At 45.6% G+C, this 21,924-nt stretch overlaps 1 protein-coding gene across 2 annotated transcripts in view; it reads right to left on the reverse strand.

The window, feature by feature from the left end:
- Positions 1–352: 352 nt before the first annotated feature.
- tmem245 (transmembrane protein 245) overlaps positions 353–21,924 on the reverse strand; it is a 56,433-nt gene continuing 34,861 nt past the window's right edge. For both annotated transcript variants that reach the window (XM_084336907.1, XM_084336906.1), the window contains 8 exons: positions 21,036–21,134; positions 20,726–20,860; positions 20,529–20,651; positions 19,259–19,404; positions 19,055–19,155; positions 10,508–10,682; positions 7,782–7,976; positions 353–2,117 (listed from right to left, as the gene is read on the reverse strand). In XM_084336907.1, coding sequence (XP_084193033.1) covers positions 2,069–2,117; positions 7,782–7,976; positions 10,508–10,682; positions 19,055–19,155; positions 19,259–19,404; positions 20,529–20,651; positions 20,726–20,860; positions 21,036–21,134 — 1,023 coding nt within the window. In that variant the 3' untranslated portion in view covers positions 353–2,068. The remainder of the gene's footprint in view (positions 2,118–7,781; positions 7,977–10,507; positions 10,683–19,054; positions 19,156–19,258; positions 19,405–20,528; positions 20,652–20,725; positions 20,861–21,035; positions 21,135–21,924) is intronic.

The raw sequence follows: 21,924 nt of genomic DNA on the forward strand, positions 1-21,924 counted from the left end.
CAGCTCTGTCTGGGGGGTGGAGGTCAGGGGTAGTGATATCCAGCTCTCTGTCTGGGGGGTGGAGGTCAGGGGTAGTGATATCCAGCTCTCTGTCTGGGGGGTGGAGGTCAGGGGTAGTGATATCCAGCTCTCTGTCTGGGGGGTGGAGGTCAGGGGTAGTGATATCCAGCTCTGTCTGGGGGGTGAAGGTCAGGGGTAGTGATATCCAGCTCTGTCTGGGGGGTGAAGGTCAGGGGTTAAGCGATATCCAGCTCTTCAGAGTGGAGCCGAGGCCAGTTATAAAAACATCCTTGGGTTGAAAAGCAGATTCATCGTGGGCGAAACACTCAAGGGACGACGTTAACTGTTCAAATGGTCAAGTGTTTTATTAGCTTTCAGTAAAAAAAAAACACAGGAATGGTACATCACAGAGTAAGGGTTATATTAGTGACACGGTGAAATAACTACCAAACCACAGACCTCCCAGCCCAGGATATGTCACGCACTCCCACACAAACACACACATGTAGCTAACGCAGTAGCCATTTAAGATGAACGTGTGTTTACTTATGGATGAATCATCTGTACAGAGTGTCTATTAAAGCTTCAAGCAATGTAAACAGCTTCGTGTTGTCAGCTCTGGAAAGTGCTTCAGCTGACCATCACTTTTGTAGCTCGTGAGTAAATAAAGAAAAATATGAGGGAAGTGAGGCTCGCAGGCGTGTTATGTAGTGGGATTTACTCGCGTGACGAGGGAATGGGGACCTACCGGTGTGTTTGAACGAAAAGAGCTTGTCACACCAAACTGTGTCAAGCGAGCCTCTGAGAATACGAGGGAAGTGCTCATCTACGGGTCTGTGACACACGCAGACGATATGTTGGAACAAATGCAAAAGTTAAAGGTGAAAACTAATAATTTCCTGACGAGTAGGAATTACGCTGGCATTTGTGGGTGGGGCTAAAAAGGTCAAGGGTCACCCGTGGTCCACACGGGTTACCCAATGGCTGCCTCGCTGACACATCATGTGATTATACACATGGGTCATCAACAGAGCATTTCCACCATCTGTCCTGCAGAGCACCTCACGTCTCACGCTAGAAAATAAACGCAGGTAAGCAGGGTGGACCGGCCCTTAGGGTTGGGTTTACCACCTTTGACCCCTGCCCTGTTTTCACCCACAATGCCAGAGCCATTTTCACCATCTTGACTGTATCTCCATAGCAACAGGGATCGCAGGATATGACGGCGCCGCCACACGTCAAAAGCATGTAACCATAATAAACATCGATAATTATAATTAAACCGTTTTCAACCGTCCATATATAAAAGAAGAAAAAAAAAGAGGCAAAGCCTGGTCCATGAAAGCTATGGAGTGGAGGCATTTGAATTGAAAACAGTTCCACAATCGAGATGAATCGGGCGTATTTACGCTAAGACCGAGGAAGAGACCGCCCTTTGTTAACTAGGTCTCGTAAGGTTTGAAGACTCGCGAGAAAGTAGAGTTTTTTTTTGCACGATATAGCAAACTGGAGCCTCCAGTAGAGGAGCACAGATACTGCACTACAACAACCAGGATGTTTATACAGTCAGGCAGGGTGCGCAGGTTAGACATGAGGGGCACTATAGCAAAAAACATATCCTCTTCAAATCCCAGTGGTTCTACTGCTCACCACCAAACCAGGCGGGCAAACACAATAAACATGGTCGTTTGCTAACATCAAAACATTAGTAGAGGCACCGAAATCTGAAAGCAGATATGATTAATTAAGCCGTTCCGAAAAACAACAACTGTAAAGCCCAATATAGCCCTTGGTCCTGCGTGTCATGGAACTGATTGCACGCTCTCTCTGGTTTTGTCCGTCTGGCCAGAGCAGCTTTGCGTCTCGTTGCTGGAGAGCAGACTCTGGCAAACGCTAGGCAAGTCGGCGTGGTGCCAGACCCACTCTGGTTACACAGCCACCTCATGGTCTGGCCAGCCCTGCAGAGGGGGCCGGTATGAAGGAAGGTGCTTCACAGAGGAAATCAGCTGGGGAAATCAGCCGTTGGGCAGCCAGCAAGGCAGGCCATGGAGACCCCCCCCCCTCAGTCTCAATCACTGGTCCTCTTGAGGACAGAAGGAGTAGAGTCCGCGAACATCCTGTGAGAGAGAGACATACAGGATAACATGAGAGAGAGACACAGGATAACATGAGAGAGAGAGCCATACAGGAGAACATGAGAGAGAGAGAGCGACATACAGGAGAACATGAGAGAGAGACATACAGGAGAACATGAGAGAGAGAGACATACAGGAGAACATGAGAGAGAGAGAGAGACATACAGGAGAACATGAGAGAGAGAGAGAGACATACAGGAGAACATGAGAGAGAGACATACAGGAGAACATGAGAGAGAGAGGAGAACATGAGAGAGAGAGACAGGAGAACATGAGAGAGAGAGAGAGACAGGAGAACTCCTTTGTCAACATTGTTTTCGATACATGTAATGAATGTGTTGTGATTGATTGATTGAATTGATTGAAATTGTATTAACAGATTGCAGAATAGGTACAATACAGTACGGCTCAATACACACAATTGTTAAGGGGATGCAGACCAGAGAAAGACTTTCGTCTCGTTTACATCAGGGTCCCCCATTTTCAATTCATCATAACATATATGACACACACGACATACAGATAGACAGTACTGCTACATCTAGACAGTTATGACATAACAGATCTACAAATACAGTAGTCTAAAAAAGAGAGTATATACATTTGAGGGGGAAGAAACTGTAGGAGGAGGTTGGGTAGGTGGGGTGGGGGTTGGGTAGGCGGGGTGGGGGAACTGTACATTAACACGGCTGTGTAAATGCACTTTAAAAATAACTCTCGACTCTCTATGTGTCTGTGTGTCTACATACTGCACTCACCTGCTGGGGGCCAGGGGCCAGGTGGTCTGTGTGTGTCTACATACTGCACTCACCTGCTGGGGGCCAGGTGGTCTGTGTGTGTCTACATACTGCACTCACCTGCTGGGGGCCAGGTGGTCTGTGTGTGTCTACATACTGCACTCACCTGCTGGGGGCCAGGTGGTCTGTGTGTGTCTACATACTGCACTCACCTGCTGGGGGCCAGGGGGTCTGTGTGTGTCTACTACATACTGCACTCACCTGCTGGGGGCCAGGTGGTCTGTGTGTGTCTACTACATACTGCACTCACCTGCTGGGGGCCAGGGGCCAGGTGGTCTGTGTGTGTCTACATACTGCACTCACCTGCTGGGGGCCAGGGGCCAGGTGGTCTGTGTGTGTCTACATACTGCACTCACCTGCTGGGGGCCAGGTGGTCTGTGTGTGTCTACATACTGCACTCACCTGCTGGGGGCCAGGTGGTCTGTGTGTGTCTACATACTGCACTCACCTGCTGGGGGCCAGGTGGTCTGTGTGTGTCTACATACTGCACTCACCTGCTGGGGGCCAGGTGGTCTGTGTGTGTCTACAGACTGCACTCACCTGCTGGGGGCCAGGGTGTCTGTGTGTCTACATACTGCACTCACCTGCTGGGGGCCAGGGGGTCTGTGTGTGTCTACATACTGCACTCACCTGCTGGGGGCCAGGGGGTCTGTGTGTGTCTACATACTGCACTCACCTGCTGGGGGCCAGGGGGTCTGTGTGCGTCTACATACTGCACTCACCTGCTGGGGGCCAGGGGCCAGGTGGTCTGTGTGTGTCTACATACTGCACTCACCTGCTGGGGGCCAGGTGGTCTGTGTGTGTCTACATACTGCACTCACCTGCTGGGGGCCAGGTGGTCTGTGTGTGTCTACATACTGCACTCACCTGCTGGGGGCCAGGTGGTCTGTGTGTGTCTACAGACTGCACTCACCTGCTGGGGGCCAGGGTGTCTGTGTGTCTACATACTGCACTCACCTGCTGGGGGCCAGGGGGTCTGTGTGTGTCTACATACTGCACTCACCTGCTGGGGGCCAGGGGGTCTGTGTGTGTCTACATACTGCACTCACCTGCTGGGGGCCAGGGGCCAGGTGGTCTGTGTGTGTCTACATTAGGGATGTGCATCTCCTCACTGAGGCCGATGCGATGTGCATCTCGATACGGTGCCAACGATACGATACATTAACGATACATTTGAAGCACCGGGCGATGCGATATGATTCACCCCCTGTTGAGATACGATACGATTCGATTCAACATAATGCGATTCGGGGTGATACGATGCGATTCAACACGATGCAAAATAATAATAATAATAAATAATACAATTTTATGGTATGACAGAGGATTTGGTTGTATTCCTTATGCAGCTTATATTATTATTAAAAATAAAATAATCTACTGTAAGACAATTTATATAATTAAAAACTCTTGGGTGCCTAAGAAGACTTTTGCATAAACTGTCTTTTGACAGTGAGAGAGAGTGAGAGTGAGAGTGAGAGTGAGAGTGAGAGTGAGAGTGAGAGTGAGAGTGAGAGTGAGAGTGAGAGTGAGAGTGAGAGAGAGAGAGAGAGAGAGAGAGAGAGAGAGAGAGAGACCCTCCCCGTCTGATGGGGGGGGGGGGTCGGCTGCTGATGGAGGCGCAGTGTTCAGGGTAACAGAGCATGAGGTGAGGCGGACCTTTAAAAAAGTGAATATCAGGAAGGCAGCAGGTCCAGACGGCATCCCCGGCCGCGTCCTAAAAGTCTGTGCCGACCAACTGGCCCCAGTATTCACTGACATATTTAACCTGTCCTTAGAACAGGCTGTCATCCCCACCTGCCTGAAGAAGTCCACTATTATCCCTGTACCCAAAAAATCCAAGCCTGCTTGCCTCAACGACTACCGCCCTGTAGCTCTCACCTCCATAGCCATGAAGTGCTTCGAGAAGCTAGTAAAGGGCTACATCTGCTCCTCCCTCCCCATCAACATGGACCTCCTGCAATTTGCATACCGCCCCAACAGGTCCACGGAGGACGCCATATCCCATGTGCTGCACACAGCAGCATCACACCTGGACAAGAGGCAGGGGAACTATGTGAGAATGCTATTCATCGACTACAGCTCGGCATTCAATACCATAGTCCCCTCCATACTCATAGCCAAGCTCAGGGACCTGGGCTTGGGCTATGACCTCTGCCAGTGGGTCTTGGACTTCCTGACTGGCAGACCCCAGGTGGTGAGAGCAGGCAACTGCACCTCCTCATCCATCACCCTCAACATAGGGGCCCCCCAGGGCTGTGTTCTGAGTCCCCTCCTCTACTCCCTGTACACACACGACTGTGTGGCTCAGCGGAGTAGCAATACAATCGTCAAATTTGCTGACGACACAGTGGTGGTGGGCCTGATCTCTGCCAACGACGAGAGGGCCTACCTGGAAGAGGTCAAGGTCCTGGCGGGATGGTGCCAGGAAAACAGCCTCTCCCTGAACGTCAGCAAAACAAAGGAGATGATTGTGGACTTCAGGAGGTCGGGGGTCAAGGACTACAGCCCCCTCAGCATCGACGGGGCACCGGTTGAGAGAGTCAACAGCTTTAAGTACCTCGGAGCCTACATATCCGAGGACTTGACATGGACCACACACATTAACAGTGTTGTGAAGAAGGCACGACAACGCCTCTACTTCCTCAGGCGCCTAAGGAAGTTCCAAGTCAGCCAGAAGATCCTTAAGAACTTCTACTCATGTACAATAGAGAGCATCTTGACCGGCAACATCACCTCCTGGTTTGGGAATAGCACTGCACAAGACCAAAGCAGACTACAAAGAGTGACACGTTCAGCCGAACGCACAATTGGAGGGGGGCTCCCCACCCTCCAGAACATTTACTACAAGCGTTGCAAGGGCAAGGCTAAGAGAATCATTAAAGACTCCAGTCACCCGAACAACTGCCTCTTTGAACTGCTGCGGTCAGGCAAGCGATACAGGAGTCTCAAGGCGAGCACAGAAAGACTCAGAAGAAGCTTCTATCCCCAGGCCATCAGGCTGCTAAACGAACAATGAATGAACACTACACAACAACAACCACCAAACGCACATAGCACACACATCCACACGCACACACTCACTTTAAACAAACACACTGTAGCACCCACTCCACACACTTATAGCACACACCCACTTTAAACAAACACACTGTAGCACCCACTCCCCACACTTTATATTTATGGATGAAGGATTGCACTACAACTCGTACACCTTACTGTAAATTGTACCTAAAATTGTACCTCATCCCATTTCTGCTTTGCACTAGATAATACTGTACATTAGTACACTGCATAGTATTGTGTATTGTATATTATATGGTAACTCAGAACATTGTACATATGTCTATACCGAACACTGTGACCTCATTTTCTTCTTCTAAATTCATGCTATATTATGTTATTATGTTATTTGATACTATCTTGTCTAGCACAGTCTCTGGAGCGTAACAGTAAGAAGCATTTTGTATGAAAGTATTCTGTACTTCTGTATGACAACTATTAAAGAACTTGAACTTGAGCGGCCGTCGACAGTTGATGATGTCACACACTAGACTAGGTCACTAGGATGCGACCGTAGCATTATGTCAACAACACGGAGGCAGCCGGCTAGCCTGGATGGATTGCATGAAGCGATATAATTAAGAAATGAATAACCAATAAATGTGAAGTTATCTTTGAACCCCTGTTGTCAAGCGTCTTCAATATACCCCCCCCCCCTCCTCACTAATGTTACTGTGTTGCAGAGTCACTTTAGTTAGACACTAGTTTAGCGTTAGCTGAACGGCTAACTGGCGTTAGCCAGAGGCTACTAGCGTTAGCATGTTGAGCAATTCTATTCATGTCTCCTCGACTTCCACTGTTTGTTGATAACTGTGACGCGGCTCTCGCCTTATGTAGTAGCAAAGCAATAGTATCTGCTGTGTGTGTGTGTGTGCAGTCACAGTGCACTGCTGATAAGTGGATGAGAGGAAATTATATCAATGCATCGGTTTTTGACCGATGCAAAGACGCTACAACAAGATGCATCGCGAGTTCAGCCTGACATTTTGCCGACGCGGACTTATTCCACCGGTGCACTTGCATCGTGAACGTGTATGCCGGCGCACCGATGCAAATCGATGAATCGTCACATCACTGGTCTACATACTGCACTCACCTGCTGGGGGCCAGGGGGTCTGTGTGTGTCTACATACTGCACTCACCTGCTGGGGGCCAGGTGGTCTGTGTGTGTCTACATACTGCACTCACCTGCTGGGGGCCAGGGGGTCTGTGTGTGTCTACATACTGCACTCACCTGCTGGGGGCCAGGGGGTCTGTGTGTGTCTACATACTGCACTCACCTGCTGGGGGCCAGGTGGTCTGTGTGTGTCTACATACTGCACTCACCTGCTGGGGGCCAGGTGGTCTGTGTGCGTCTACATACTGCACTCACCTGCTGGGGGCCAGGGGGTCTGTGTGTGTCTACATACTGCACTCACCTGCTGGGGGCCAGGTGGTCTGTGTGTGTCTACATACTGCACTCACCTGCTGGGGGCCAGGTGGTCTGTGTGTGTCTACATACTGCACTCACCTGCTGGGGGCCAGGTGGTCTGTGTGTGTCTACATACTGCACTCACCTGCTGGGGGCCAGGGGGTCTGTGTGTGTCTACATACTGCACTCACCTGCTGGGGGCCAGGTGGTCTGTGTGTGTCTACATACTGCACTCACCTGCTGGGGGCCAGGGGGTCTGTGTGTGTCTACATACTGCACTCACCTGCTGGGGGCCAGGTGGTCTGTGTGCGTCTACATACTGCACTCACCTGCTGGGGGCCAGGTGGTCTGTGTGTGTCTACATACTGCACTCACCTGCTGGGGGTGGTGGGCCAGTTGGCCTGGACAGGTGTGGGCACAGTAGAGCTGGGGCTCATCAGCATGGCACTGTAGATGTTGGCCGCGACCACCAGGATACACAGCAGGATGGGTCCGATGATGGCCCCCTCCAAGCCCAGGTAGTACGCTCCACCTGCCACCGCTAGACCAGTCAGGTAGGGGTGACCACCACTGGGAGGGGGGGCGGGACATAACATATCATTACAGGGTAACTTTACAGAAACAATAAAAACAATCGCACAAAAACATTTTATTTATTTGAATCAGGAACAAGTCTTTCCAATATTTGAACAATTAAGGGTACATAATACAGTAGTGCTATATCCACCACAAGACCAGGCCACCAAGAGAAGCTGCCCAGGAGACAAGACTGACCTCTGCTGTTTAAAAGCTAGATCAGGACATGTGAACATCTTGCACTAAACTGCATTAGCAATTGCCACTATAACAGACGAGATGTTTGAAAAAATAAATAAAAACCACATAAAATAGTTTGCACCTGTGGAAGAGCCAATCCAGAGAGTCAGCTTAGTGAGACAAGTGACCACACCTGGATTCATTTAATTGGTTTTTGTTTCAGTGTGTGAACTGAGCTGGTCGAAGGAGGAAGAACTGGGTCTTGGTTGTGAGTATTTATGTGTGTTTTATGTGTGAGACACACATATCACACACAAGCTGTGAGACACACACAAGCTGTGAGACACACACACATAACACACAAGCTGTTAAACACAACAGTGGCACACATCCTTAACACATTGAGTGCCAGCAGGGGGCGCACGATTTATCGCTTTAATGCCAGCCTTTTGGGACTGATTTTCCGATATTTCATGATTTTCTGAGCTATTTTTATATTCTATATTATGGCTATGTTTCTAATACGCCCGTCGCTTATCAATGACTTGCTTGCAGTCAACATGTACGAAACCGATTGTTTTTTTTCATCTGTACATTTCCATTTTATACCGTTTTGAAAAACGGATGTTTTTGAAAATTTCTAGAAAAAAAATTAAGATTCTGCGGAAATAGCCATTTACTGGAATACACACAACACGTTGTCATTTTCTGGCTGATTTATGAATAGTTTTCAAATAAACGCTAGATTATCAATAGTATATGTGTACTTATGCACGCTAGAGAAGCAGGCTGAAAAATCGATTATCTATGACCTGGTCAGCGCTAACGTCATATACACACATAGGGGCAGTGGTGCAGTCGTAATATGGGAACTGGTAACACGCCACGCCACGTGCACGCGGGTACGTGCATGCGCACAGAACTGATTTATACACACACACACACACACACACACACACACACACACAAGCGCATATACGCAAGTGCAATCTTTCTATCATACAAGCTCTTCTTGCTCTCTATTTGTGTGAATGTGCGCGTGGAAAGCTGGCGCGCAGCACAGACGCTTGATTCAATATCATAAGCAGGTAGACCCCCATCACGAATTCCGAGCCACATTAGTATTCACCTCCACTGCCTGTGTCACACAGAATGAAGGGGGAGATGCATTCAGATAGCCAACACCCAGACACTTAGTCTACCTGCGCTTTTTGTTATGTAAAACGGTGGCCGGGTACTTAGTCACAACGAATGGATACAGAGCATTTTTGTGTGCGCGTACACGCGAGTACACATCCGTGCGCGATCGCGCGTACTTCTGCCTCAGTGATCTGGTAACACGGCGTGTAACCGCGTGTGACCACGACTGCACCACTGCATAGGGGACACGTTGTGGAATATGTGAAAAAAAACATCCGATTACCCCAACACTGGTCAAATAGATTCCTTACCTCACATCAGATGTTCTGCAAAAAGATTATTCCAATTTCTGATCGCCATTCCAAATATCGATCGCGTTTATTGATCCAACGATCCAACCTCGAAACACATATTCCACGCTGCTCTGAGGGTCCCCAATGAATGCAATCGTCTCGGGTTACATGCCTGAGAAGTAAAATGTGGAATCCGGGTTTTTCCCCCCCATGCATTTCCATTGAGTCCAATCCAATGGGTGTATTACCATCTGGGAGACGATAGGGGGCGGTATTTTCCCTTTGAGGTCAGAGCCAGTCCCAATGATAACGTGAGGCTGGATTGATGAAACATTTATGGATATCGCTAAAATAAAAGCAATAACGATTAAATAACGAGATTTCTCATCGTTGGCACTCAAAGTGTTAAGGCTCAAAGCTCCAATTTTCGCGCCGCTCACTTGGTGTCACACAAAAGGCTGCTCGCAGTTTTGGTTGACATCGACCTGCATTTTAACTGAACACTCGCTCCGTGCCAAGAGAGAGTAGGGCAGGATCATGGTTAAATGGGTAGGATTGGTCCGGTAAAACGTTGGCAGGTAGATGATGCAAAATCTTTGTTTTACTATCGCTAATCGTTATCGTTATTTCATCATCTGAAGAAACTTGAGAAGTTTGAATGGCTTTTCCACAAGTGTGTAAAACTGCCTATTTTATTTAGAAATCTTGGAAATGGAGATAACCTAGACTCTTTATTTTGACATCGGATGACAACGCCATGACAGAATTGTAAACAGCGCGAAAGAAAATTGGGAAATGTAGTAAACTGGCGCGAATCGTGTAGGAAATTGGTACGCGGAAGTGCGCTCGACTATGAAGGCTCAAACAACTGCGGACATGCCGCGCGGAGTCCGACTATGTGAGGGCCTTTACCCGGAGATGTCGGAATAGATGGCCGTGTCCACGAAGTAGGTTGGCAGCAGGTGGCAGACCAGCAGCAGCAGAGCCTGGACCCCATCTCCCTGAACCAGCCACAGGTCACACACAGCGGGCACCGCTGCCCAGTACGTCCCTAAGAACGGCACCGCGCCCAGGATGGCAGCCAGCGCTACAGAGGGGGCGAGAGACAATGAGAGAGAGTGAGAGACAAAGAGTGGGAGACAGTGAGAGACAATGAGAGTTAGAGACAGTGAGAGAGCGAGAGAGACAGTGAGAGACAACGATAGAGAGTGAGAGACAGTGAGAGCGAGACAGTGAATGAATGAAAACTTTATTTAACAGATTGCAGAATGGGTACAATACAGTACGGCTCAATACACACAATTGTTAAGGGGATGCAGACCAGAGAAAGACTTTCGTCTTGTTTACATCAGGGTCCCCCATTTTCAATTCATAGTGACATTTATGACAACCACAACATGCATGACATTTATGGCATCAAGTCAAGTCAAGTCAAGAGTTTTATTTGTCACGGCATACGGATATACAATGAAATGCGGGTGGTCTTGCCCGCAACGATGTGCAATTGGTACAACATATAACATATAATAGAATCCAATACAAAAAAAATTTGCAATAAATTTGTGCAATAACAGGTAGTAGGTAACAATACATTTGTGCAATGACAGGTAACAGTTGACAGTTAACAGTAGTAGTAATAGTAGTGCAATACACTGTTACTGTTGCTAATCCTAATTTAAAGTGGCCTTTCCTTTGGCAATAAGTGAGGGTGCGTGCGGCCTGAGTGTGTGCCCGCTCATGCTAAAGTGTTACAGTGGTACTCAATGTTCATTGTTCAGGACTCTGATGGCCTGGGGGAAGAAGCTGAGCCTAAGCCGCTCTGTCCTAGTAGCTGGGGTTCGCAGGCGTCTGCCTGACCTCAGCAGCTGGAACAGGCTGTTATTGGGGTGGTGAGGGTCTTTCATTATCCTGCAGGCTCTGGATTTGCACCTCTTGTTGTATAGAACCTGCAGGGGAGGTAGTGCAATACCCGTGGTACGCTCGGCTGAGCGCACCACTCTCTGTAGGGCCTTCTTGTCTTGTGCCGTGCTGTTTCCATACCAGGCAGTGATGTTTCCGGTCAAGATGCTCTCTACAGCTCCTGAGTAGAAGGACTGGAGTATCTTCCCCGATACTCTGAACTTCCTTAACTGTCTCAGGTGGTAGAGGCGCTGTTTCGCGCTCATAGGGACATACAGGTATTTAGTACTGTTACATTTGTGACTGTGGTGGCAGAATGCCATATATGTATACCAACATATAGGGCGTTTCACATTGATGTGGCATAATTGCTAAACGTGTTTAGTCCCTTGTTTGAGCCGAATCTGGGTTTAACATGATTTGTGGAGCTCCCTCTGGTGTTGTGGTCGTGGTATTTATTCACTGACCTTTGGGAAGTATTTTGACATGTACATGGGTACCTTGGTCGTATAATGTATCTTGTAGACCAGGCCCATTGCAAGTTGCTGTACCCTGTCATCTACTCTAAGCCATCCTAGGTTGTCAAAGTGGGCAGGGGTGAGGTGGGTTCTAGGGGTAAGGTCAAGTAGAAGTCTGACCAGTTTGTTTTGTGATGTTTGTAATCTTGTTTTTAGCGCCTTTGAGGTGCTTTGGTACCATGCAAGCATAGTTGTAGTACCCTTGAATGAGTGCTCCTGCCAGAGTCTTCAGGGTATTCTTGTTTACCAGAGAGGAGATCCGGTACAAGAATCTAGTTTGTTGGTTGACTTTTTTTATTACCTTGGATGCCATTTTGTCACAGGAAAGATTTTCCTCTAGGATGGAACCTAGGTATGTAATTTCATCTTTCCTTGTGACAATATTGTTGCCCACTGTAACTGAGAAGCCATCGGTCTTGCTGAGTTTGTTATTTGATCAGAAGAGAATGGACTCTGTTTTACCCAGGTGTAGTGATAGTTTGTTATCAGCGAGCCAGGTGCAGATTCTGCCGAGTTCAGAGCTGAGGGTTTTTTCAACCTGTAACTTGTTCTTGTCAGAGACCAGCAGGGCTGAGTCGTCCGCGAACAAGAACAGTGAGAGAAACAGTGAGAGAGACACGGTAAGAGAGACAGTGAGAGCGAGAGATAAGACAGTGAGAGCGAGACAGTGAGAGCCAGTGAGAGAGAGACACAGTAAGAGAGACAGTGAGAGAGAGATAGACAGTGAGAGAGAGACAGTGAGAGTAGTTCAGAGAGTGAGGGGGAATAAAGACCATGATGTCATTCCTGGGTCATGTAGTTAATTAATTAAATCTGTATTTAATCTCGAAAGATCATTGAGAGCAAGCTCTCATTTACAACAATGTTGAGAATATAGAGCACATAATAAATACAACTAAAACAAGAACAGTCAATCGATTAAACATAAAGCAACTGCAGACGGGGGTGAAATGGTTGGTAATTAAAGGATTTAAACTGACCAAAGGAGACTAATGTATTAATAATAATAATAATAATGGATTGGATTTATATAGCGCTCTTCTCTGACTCAGAGCACTTCACAGAGTCCATTATTCGTTCATACACAGTCATACCGGTGGTGGTAAGCTACAATTGCAGCCAGAACTGCCCTGAGGCAGACTCACGGAAGCGTGGCGAATAATCATCGCCTACGGCCCCTCCGACCACCACCAACATTCATTCACATGCATACACATTCATACGAGGCAAGTAGGTTAAGTGTCTTGCCCAAGGACACAACGGCAATGGGATGGACATGGGCTTGAGCGGGATTCAACCACCAACCCTTCGATCATTGGACGCCCCGCTCTACCCCTGAGCCAAAGCCGCCCCACAATTTAACGTATTGAGCCTTAAAGTATAGTAACAGCATGGGCTGCGTGGTTGAACACAACACACAGACATAGATCCAGCTTTCCCATGATTAGTAGAAAGTAGGGCTGGGCGATATGGCCTAAAAATAAAACCCCAGATTTGATTTTTTTTTATCCGATTTACTATTTTAATAAAAAAAAATCTCTTGAAAACTAGAAAGGCCAAGGAAATCATTCAAATAACTTTGTTTTTATTTGACACAAAAAATTTATCAAACCAAGATGAATGTCCCTATTGGGACTGAAGAGCGAACCTAACTTTCACCAATCTTCACTTAAACAAAAAAAATATATAATATATATAATATAAAAGGTTACTCTTTATCAAACAAAGATGAATGTCCCTATTGGGATTAATAGTGCAATAACTTGCTTTTTCACCAAACTTCACTTAAAACAAATAAAAGGTGCCTCTTGATCATCAAACAAGAATGAATTTCCCTATTGGGATTAATAAAGTGCAAATCTAACTTTCACCAAACATCACTTTTTGTAAAAGAAGGTGACTTATATATATATATATATATTTTTTTTTTAAATCGTCCTAAATCATTCATTCGAATTAATCGATAATATCGATTAATCGCCCAGCCCTAGTAGAAAGAGGATTGTTGAAGCCATTTTCTTATACATTTTGGACTATGGTGATGTTCAACTCTTAACACATTAATTGCCAAACCCGAGATAAGTCGGGTTAACTCGACATGCGTTGGCTGCCAGACCAGAGATATCTTGGGTTTTGGTTGTTTATTCTTTTATTCGATATTTTTATTAATTATTCATCCAGGGACCTTGGTGTTACCATAGGGAATGAGTCTGAGATCGCCAAAGTGCAATACCGGCCGCATCCAGCTAGATGCGTATCGCATCCAGCTAGATGCGTATCAAGGTATCGAGCACCCTTTGTAACCTTGTATCTTGGCCTGTGTAACGGCCAAATGTCTCCGGGCTCACTTTTCTTTGTCGGGCGAGCGGAGAGGTTATAACGATCTGATTGAGAAGCGTCAAATGCTCCCAATGCATGATGGATTATGTTGGCAACACGATGGACACCAATACTTGGAATCGCGATCAGATAATTGGAATATTCTTTTTGGGGTACATCCTAGTGAAGGTAAAGACTATATGATATCAATCCTGTGTTGATCCAACCATGTCTTCACCTCAATCGCAACGTGTAACGTTACTCCACAACGTATGCCATTGGTGACGATCAAAGCATAAAAAAAAACTACGTTTATAGTAGAATTGACGTATAAGGCTATACGGCTATTACTCAGCCTTTCGGGAATTACCCCAGACCACGCTAAAACTATACTTATATTCACCACGGTATAACACGGGAACGTATGGATGAAAACATTTATTCTTTTTCACATATTGATCGATAGGTGATGGCAAATGGGCCATAGTATTGTATCCATAGCTATAATATAGAATATAGTTATAGCTCTACAAACAAGGTGACGCACTCCTATCTTTTAAAGCGTGGCATTGCTATGACGGGCCCCGTCTAATAGCTGGCAGTCAATGAGTTAAACTCTGGACTCTATCATTCTGACAGATATGATACCCACCAGCGTGTCCTTTATGGAAAGGTTGGATGGCCTTCTCTGGTTGAAAGGTGCAGCTATCATTGGTATTTGTTCATTTTGAAAACTCTTATTGGTAAACCTCCCCCTTACATTTAGTATTTATTGGTTTAAAATACAGAGACAGTGCATATTAAGGAACATTTGACTGTAAATATGCCAGTTTAGCTAGGTTGGCTAATTTTCAACTGTAGTCTCTGGGGCAGGTGACATGAGCACTACAATAATTAAGACATAGTACAATAATTAAAACACAGTAGGAATCAGTATAGGTTACAATACACTAAAATACATACAAATAAATACATTAAAATACATTACAATACATCACAACCCCTTAGTTAAAATGGTTGCACACTTGACCATCTCTCAACCATGATTTTAAGTTAGTTTTAAATGAAATGTAACTTTGATACTCCCTGAGCCGTGTTGGCAGACTGTTCCAGGTGTGGGCTGCTCTCACGGAAAAGGCTGCCTGACTAAAAGCAGACCTCCTGTTTGGGACTCAGTCCCCTCGGACTACAGACCTGGGCCCTCATTCATCAACGTGTTCTACGCACAGATCTGTGCGTAACCCGTGCGTACGATCATTTCTAAGCAAAGAGTGGGATTCATCAATTTGAACTTGAACTTGACTTCGTGCGTACATCTACGCACAGGTCAGACCTGGCGTACCTAGCTCCCAGTGGTAGAATATATTATTACAACAAGGAAATGAGCTTCTGTGCATAATAACACTGGATGTTCTGTATGAACCGTAGTTCATTATAGTTCATTGTAAGATAGCAACAGTAGTGTAATTATGGTCAAAACCCTATAAATAGCATTTGGAATAATAGATTTTTCTATCAGAATGAATGCAGCATGGTTTATATAGCGTTATCGGAATATACGGGGTGTAGGCTACTGACTGACTGCGCTCCGCGTAGCTTGATTGATTGATTGATTGATTGAAAAGTTTATTAACAGATTGCAGAATGGGTACAGTACAGTACAGCTCAGTACATACAATTGTTAATTGGGGATGCAGACCAACTTTCGTCCTGTTTACATCAGGGTCCCCCATTTTCAATTCATCATAAATCATAAAGCTCAACTCGTTATTATTTTGCGCACAGACCGCCGAAACACGGGAACGTTTTGATTATATTTAAAAGGCTTTACGTTAAACGAAACAAGTGGAATTTCGAAGCTGTAAGCAGAATAAGTCATATGAATATAGTGTTCTTCCCCCTTTTTACTGTACAAGAAAGAATAGAAAACGCACTGCAATGACACCATGCAGATAGTGGACAGACTATATGATGGGATTCAAGTTCGCGTTTTTGTTGCTCATAGGCATGCTGTCAGAGTATGATATCTTAATCAAACATTCTAGAACATTTGTCGTCACAGATCATGTCCTAATGGAACATAGGCTATGGCATGGATCGTGATATTGTGTGGACTGTTATTATTACTGTACGGCGGTACCACCCATTGTGACAGCAGCCTTGAGTCCCGCACACAAACATGATGGAATTCAAGTTCATGTATTGAAAGGCAGGATACATCATACATGCAGTGAGATTCATTGTTCTTGTATATGCTCTCGTATTATATTGTTTATATAGGCTACCCAATACTGACATCAAAATAGATTGTAGTATGCCTCTAGAAATCATATGCAGCAGGTAGAAAATTGACGGGAGATCCATCGCGATTTGGAATAGAATTGAGGAGAACTTTAATCCGTGGGTATTAATCAAACAACACGGGAAAATGCAGTCATATTCCAGCGCGGTCTTTATTAGCCGACAACAAAATAGATGCCTCTAAAAATCATATAGCCAATCGAACACAACTAATAAAGGCATTCATATTACAGCACGGTTATAATGACACACAACCAACGCCAAACAGTGGTCAACGAACGGTCTTTATTAGTATTTTGAGCTGTCCAGGCAGAATTGCAGCAATGGTCTTAGGGAGCCGTTGATATCTGACATCACCGTTTACAAGTCCGCCTTTTATTTATCCCATAAATCATAATACGCGATAGTGTCTTCTTGGTTCGACAGCAGTGAATTCTCCGTGGAGTTTCTCGGAGTCCCGCTCGGGTCGGTCCATTATTTCACATCCCATGGGGGGTGTTTCCTCATTTTCATGACCATATATGGATAATCATGCACGAGCATTGACGGTAGAACAAAGTGGTATTCATCAACACGGCAGGGCATAGAGCCTGCGTACGCACGTGTGATGAATGCCGACTTCCCTGTGCGTACGCTAGTTCTACATTCCGTGCTTACGTGTGGAAGTAGGTCAAGTTCTACGTCCACGTTGATGCATGAGGGCCCAGGTATATCTGTCAGCAGATGCTTTCTGTTTTATGAAAGTACAGAGGGGGGGGGGAGGAGCCAAGCCATGTAGGATTTTATAGGTAAGGCAGGAATCTTTGAATTTGACGAGATTGTCCCAGCTCAGTAGGTTCTGGTTTGCTATGCTATGACAATGGTGGTGGCTGTTTGTTTTCCTGTCCAGAACTTTCACAGTCTGATGGTAAACTACCTGTACAGATCGTAGTCGTGTACAGGAGGCTTGTGTCCAGCTAGTCAGACAGTATGTTAAATGTGACATAATAATGGCATTAAAATACAGTGCTGCTGCTTTTGTTGATTTTTGCTGATGTGACGGAAGTTTGATAAGTGAAACTTTGCGTTGTTTACTACCGATTTGATTTGTTTTTTAAATGTAAGATTGGAGTAAATTTGTATCCCAAGGTATCTATATTCGGATACAACTGTCAACCTTTCTCCTCTGACATAGACATCAGGTGAGACAGTATTGATCAGTCTCTTTGTAAAAAAACATGCGAACAGTTTTTTTTGGTGTTTAACACTTTCATTGCCAGCCATGCGGTGCGCCTTACCCCCCTTGAATGCCACCACCCACTTCAATGATAGCGCTCTCATATTTGCAAACGCATAAACTATGTCTTAAATTATGGCTATGTGTCTAATCTGGCCATCGCTTATCAATGACTTGTTTGCAGTCAACATTGTCGAAACGGATTTTTTTTTCTTTTTAATAATCGGTTAATTTTCGTTTTATACCATTTTGAAAAACGCTTGTTTTTTTAGTTTCAGGAAAATATAAAGATTCTGTGATAATCGCCCTTTACTGGAATACACAAAACATTGTCATTTTTCGGCCTATTTTATGAATAGTTTTCAAATCAACGCTAGATTATCGATAGTATGTGTGTACGTATGCCCGCTATAGAAGCGAGCTGAAAAATCGATTCTCTCATTTCCTGATCAGCACACACACACACACACATAGGGCACACGTTGATATCTGTGAAAAAAGGTAAAATAGATTCCTTACCTCAGATCAGATGTTCTCCAAAAAGATTATTCCAATTCCTGATCGCCATTCCAAATATCGATCGCGTTTATTGATCCAACACTGGGTACTGGAAATATGTATTCCACGCTGTTCTGATGGTCCACAATGAATCCGATCCTCTCGGGTGACTTGCCCGAGAAGTAAAATGAGGAAGCAGGATTTTTTCTTTTTACCATGTGTTTCATTCAATCCATTCCAAAGGGGTGCAGTACAACAGGGAGAGACGATAGGGGACGGTATTTTCCCAATGGAGCTCAGAGAGTTTGCAGCACTAACGTGAGACTAGATTGATGAAATATGAATTCAAATTCAAATCGCTAATAAAAAAAAAGCGAGATCTCTCGTCGTTGGCAATGAACGGTCGGCATGAACAAACACGATATCTCGTCGTTGGCATTGAAAGTGTTAAATGCAGACATGAGTTAGTCAACCATTCAGTGACCGATGTCATTACCACTGTTAAACTTGTTTGCAGCTTGGTTTCTGCATGGACATAAATGACTATCATCTGCATACATCTGGATGTCAGACTTATTGCATACAGCTGGAAGATCATTAATGTATAACATCACAACACTGTTGGAGTGGAATCTTGGAACCTATTCTACAACCTGTTCAAATGAAATGAAAACACACACACACACACACACACACACACACACTCACCAGAAGGAATGAAGACGATGTTGATACCAAAAATGGTGTGTGTGAGCCAGGTGTAGAGACCATAGAAGGCAGCCATCTTCAGAGAGGCATCAAACACACCTCTTCAATGGAAACACACACAAAAACATTCTTTTAATCTATAATTCTGTTTGTAATTCTCTTTTGATATGATGAAACTGTGTGTGTGTTTTTGTGTGTGTGTACCTGATGGCCTCCTCTACGGACTGGCCTATGATATTGGAGGAAGGTCCTGGCTGGGAGAGAGGGGTGAGGCTGATGACCCATTTGACGGGTTTGTAATATTCTCCACTGGAGCTCAGCAGGTAGAATAGAGTCGTCAGGAAGATCACCTGCACAGGAGATGACACTAGTATCACCATCAGTAGTAACACCCAAGCACCACTTCTTACTGCATACCTTCTTTACAGCTAAACCCTGGATAGTAGGTCCTTACTACCTCTCCATAGCTCCACCCTGGAGAGTAGGTCCTTACTACCTCTTCATAGCTCCACCCTGGAGTGTAGGTCCTTACTACCTCTTCATAGCTCCACCCTGGATAGTAGGTCCTTACTACCTCTTCATAGCTCCACCCTGGAGAGTAGGTCCTTACTACCTCTTCATAGCTCCACCCTGGATAGTAGGTCCTTACTACCTCTTCATAGCTCCACCCTGGATAGTAGGTCCTTACTACCTCTTCATAGCTCCACCCTGGAGAGTAGGTCCCTACTACTGTACATCTTCATAGCTCCACCCTGGAGTAGGTCCCTACTACTGTACATCTTCATAGCTCCACCCTGGATAGTAGGTCCTTACTACATCTTCATAGCTCCACCCTGGAGAGTAGGTCCTTACTACCTCTTCATAGCTCCACCCTGGATAGTAGGTCCTTACTACCTCTTCATATCTCCACCCTGGATAGTAGGTCCCTACTACATCTTTATAGCTCCACCCTGGAGAGTAGGTCCTTACTACCTCTTCATATCTCCACCCTGGATAGTAGGTCCCTACTACATCTTTATAGCTCCACCCTGGAGAGTAGGTCCTTACTACCTCTTCATAGCTCCACCCTGGATAGTAGGTCCCTACTACATCTTCATAGCTCCACCCTGGAGAGTAGGTCCTTACTACCTTTTCATAGCTCCACCCTGGATAGTAGGTCCTTACTACCTCTCCATAGCTCCACCCTGGATAGTAGGTCCCTACTACCTCTTCATAGCTCCACCCTGGAGAGTAAGTTCTTCAAACAAGTAGGTCCTTCGAAGTTCGAACCAGTGACTCTTCAAATCACAAGCCCAAGTCTCTAACCTTAAGGCCACTGCTGCCATTTTGTTTTGTTGTTTTGTTCTCTTTTTCAACCATCATGAGGCACAAGGAATGGTCTTGCAACCGGTTATTTAGAAAGACATGTTTTCCATTGCAATATACAGACGTTTGAAGCTACTTTACTAATGCAGGACAGACGCAGGTTTCTCACCAGACTCAGGACAAAGTTCAGCAGGGCTGTGCCGCTGTGGAACAACACCGTGACCAGGGTGGTCGTCGTGGAGATTAGCAGGCCAACATTCCGACTCATCACCACCCACAGAGACTCCACAATCTAGAACAAGAACACAAGATAGTCAGATATACAGAAAGTCAACAACAACAACAACACGCCACACACACACTTACCGATATCAGGGTTTCAATGTTCTCCTGTAGGAAGGAAGCAAGGTCCTGCCAGTCCAGGATGTCCCCAAGCCAGCTCTTAGGTCCGTGACCTGGCATCTTATTATGACCTCGGTGGCGCCCAGAGTGAGTCACGTTCTGGAACAGACACACACCACACACGTTATGGACCGTGTTGGTGACTCGGTATGAAAGACCAAGATTGCGTCAAAATGTGTTAACAGCTACTGAGGGGTGACATTGTGAGGACACTAGTCTAGTCCAACACCCCACCCCCCCAGTGGTCTGATGGACTAACCCAACACTGTGTTACCTTGACAAACCAGGAATGGTACATTCTATCCCAGAGTTCCAGGACCTGCTTCTCGATGACGGCTGTGTGGTTCCCCTTGTCTCCCAACATCTTATGTAGCTGCACACACACACACAACCACACACAGTGATGTAAGTGGTGTTTCTTTGTTAAAACAAGTGATCTACAGTACATGTTGAAATAGCTCTACTACATTCTGACAGCCATCACTGACTGAGTGTGTGGTCAATAACATGAGTCTCCCAGTCCCTCCGCAGTAAACACAAAATACATGTTCTGGTATCCTGTTCCCACTTTATCCAATCAGGAGAGAGAACTCCACACAATAGTCAGACAAAGAAAATAATTTAAAACAAGTTTTACACAATATTATGCGCTTGAAACAAGTAAAATTATCTACCAGAGCAGTACGAAAATCTGGCAAGATTTCTTGAAACAAGTAAAAATATATAGGGTTCTGTCCCTCATGTTACCGAGTCTGACCAGACCCTATATCAGTGATGGCTGTCAGAATGTGAGCTATTAAACACTTCACACTAACAAGAAAATCCCACGTACAGCATATTTAATTCCACTCCTAAAGCTCATCTACTGATTTCTGTACACACTTTTCATAACAACATGCGTGGGAGTCGCCTGCTCACCCTGTGTGTTATCCATTCTCGCCCTGTGTGTTATTCAAGATTCAAGATAGTTTAATAAACTGACAGTGTGTTTTATCCATTCTCGCCCTCTTCACCCTGTGTTTTATCCATTCTCGCCCTCTTCACCCTGTATGTTATCCATTCTCGCCCTCACCCTGTGTGTTATCCATTCTCGCCCTCACCCTGTGTGTTATCCATTCTCGCCCTCACCCTGTGTGTTATCCATTCTCGCCCTCATCCTGTGT

The sequence above is a fragment of the Notolepis coatsorum genome (genome assembly GCF_963971535.1).
Source record: "Notolepis coatsorum genome assembly, chromosome: 19".
Classification (NCBI taxonomy): domain Eukaryota; kingdom Metazoa; phylum Chordata; class Actinopteri; order Aulopiformes; family Paralepididae; genus Notolepis; species Notolepis coatsorum.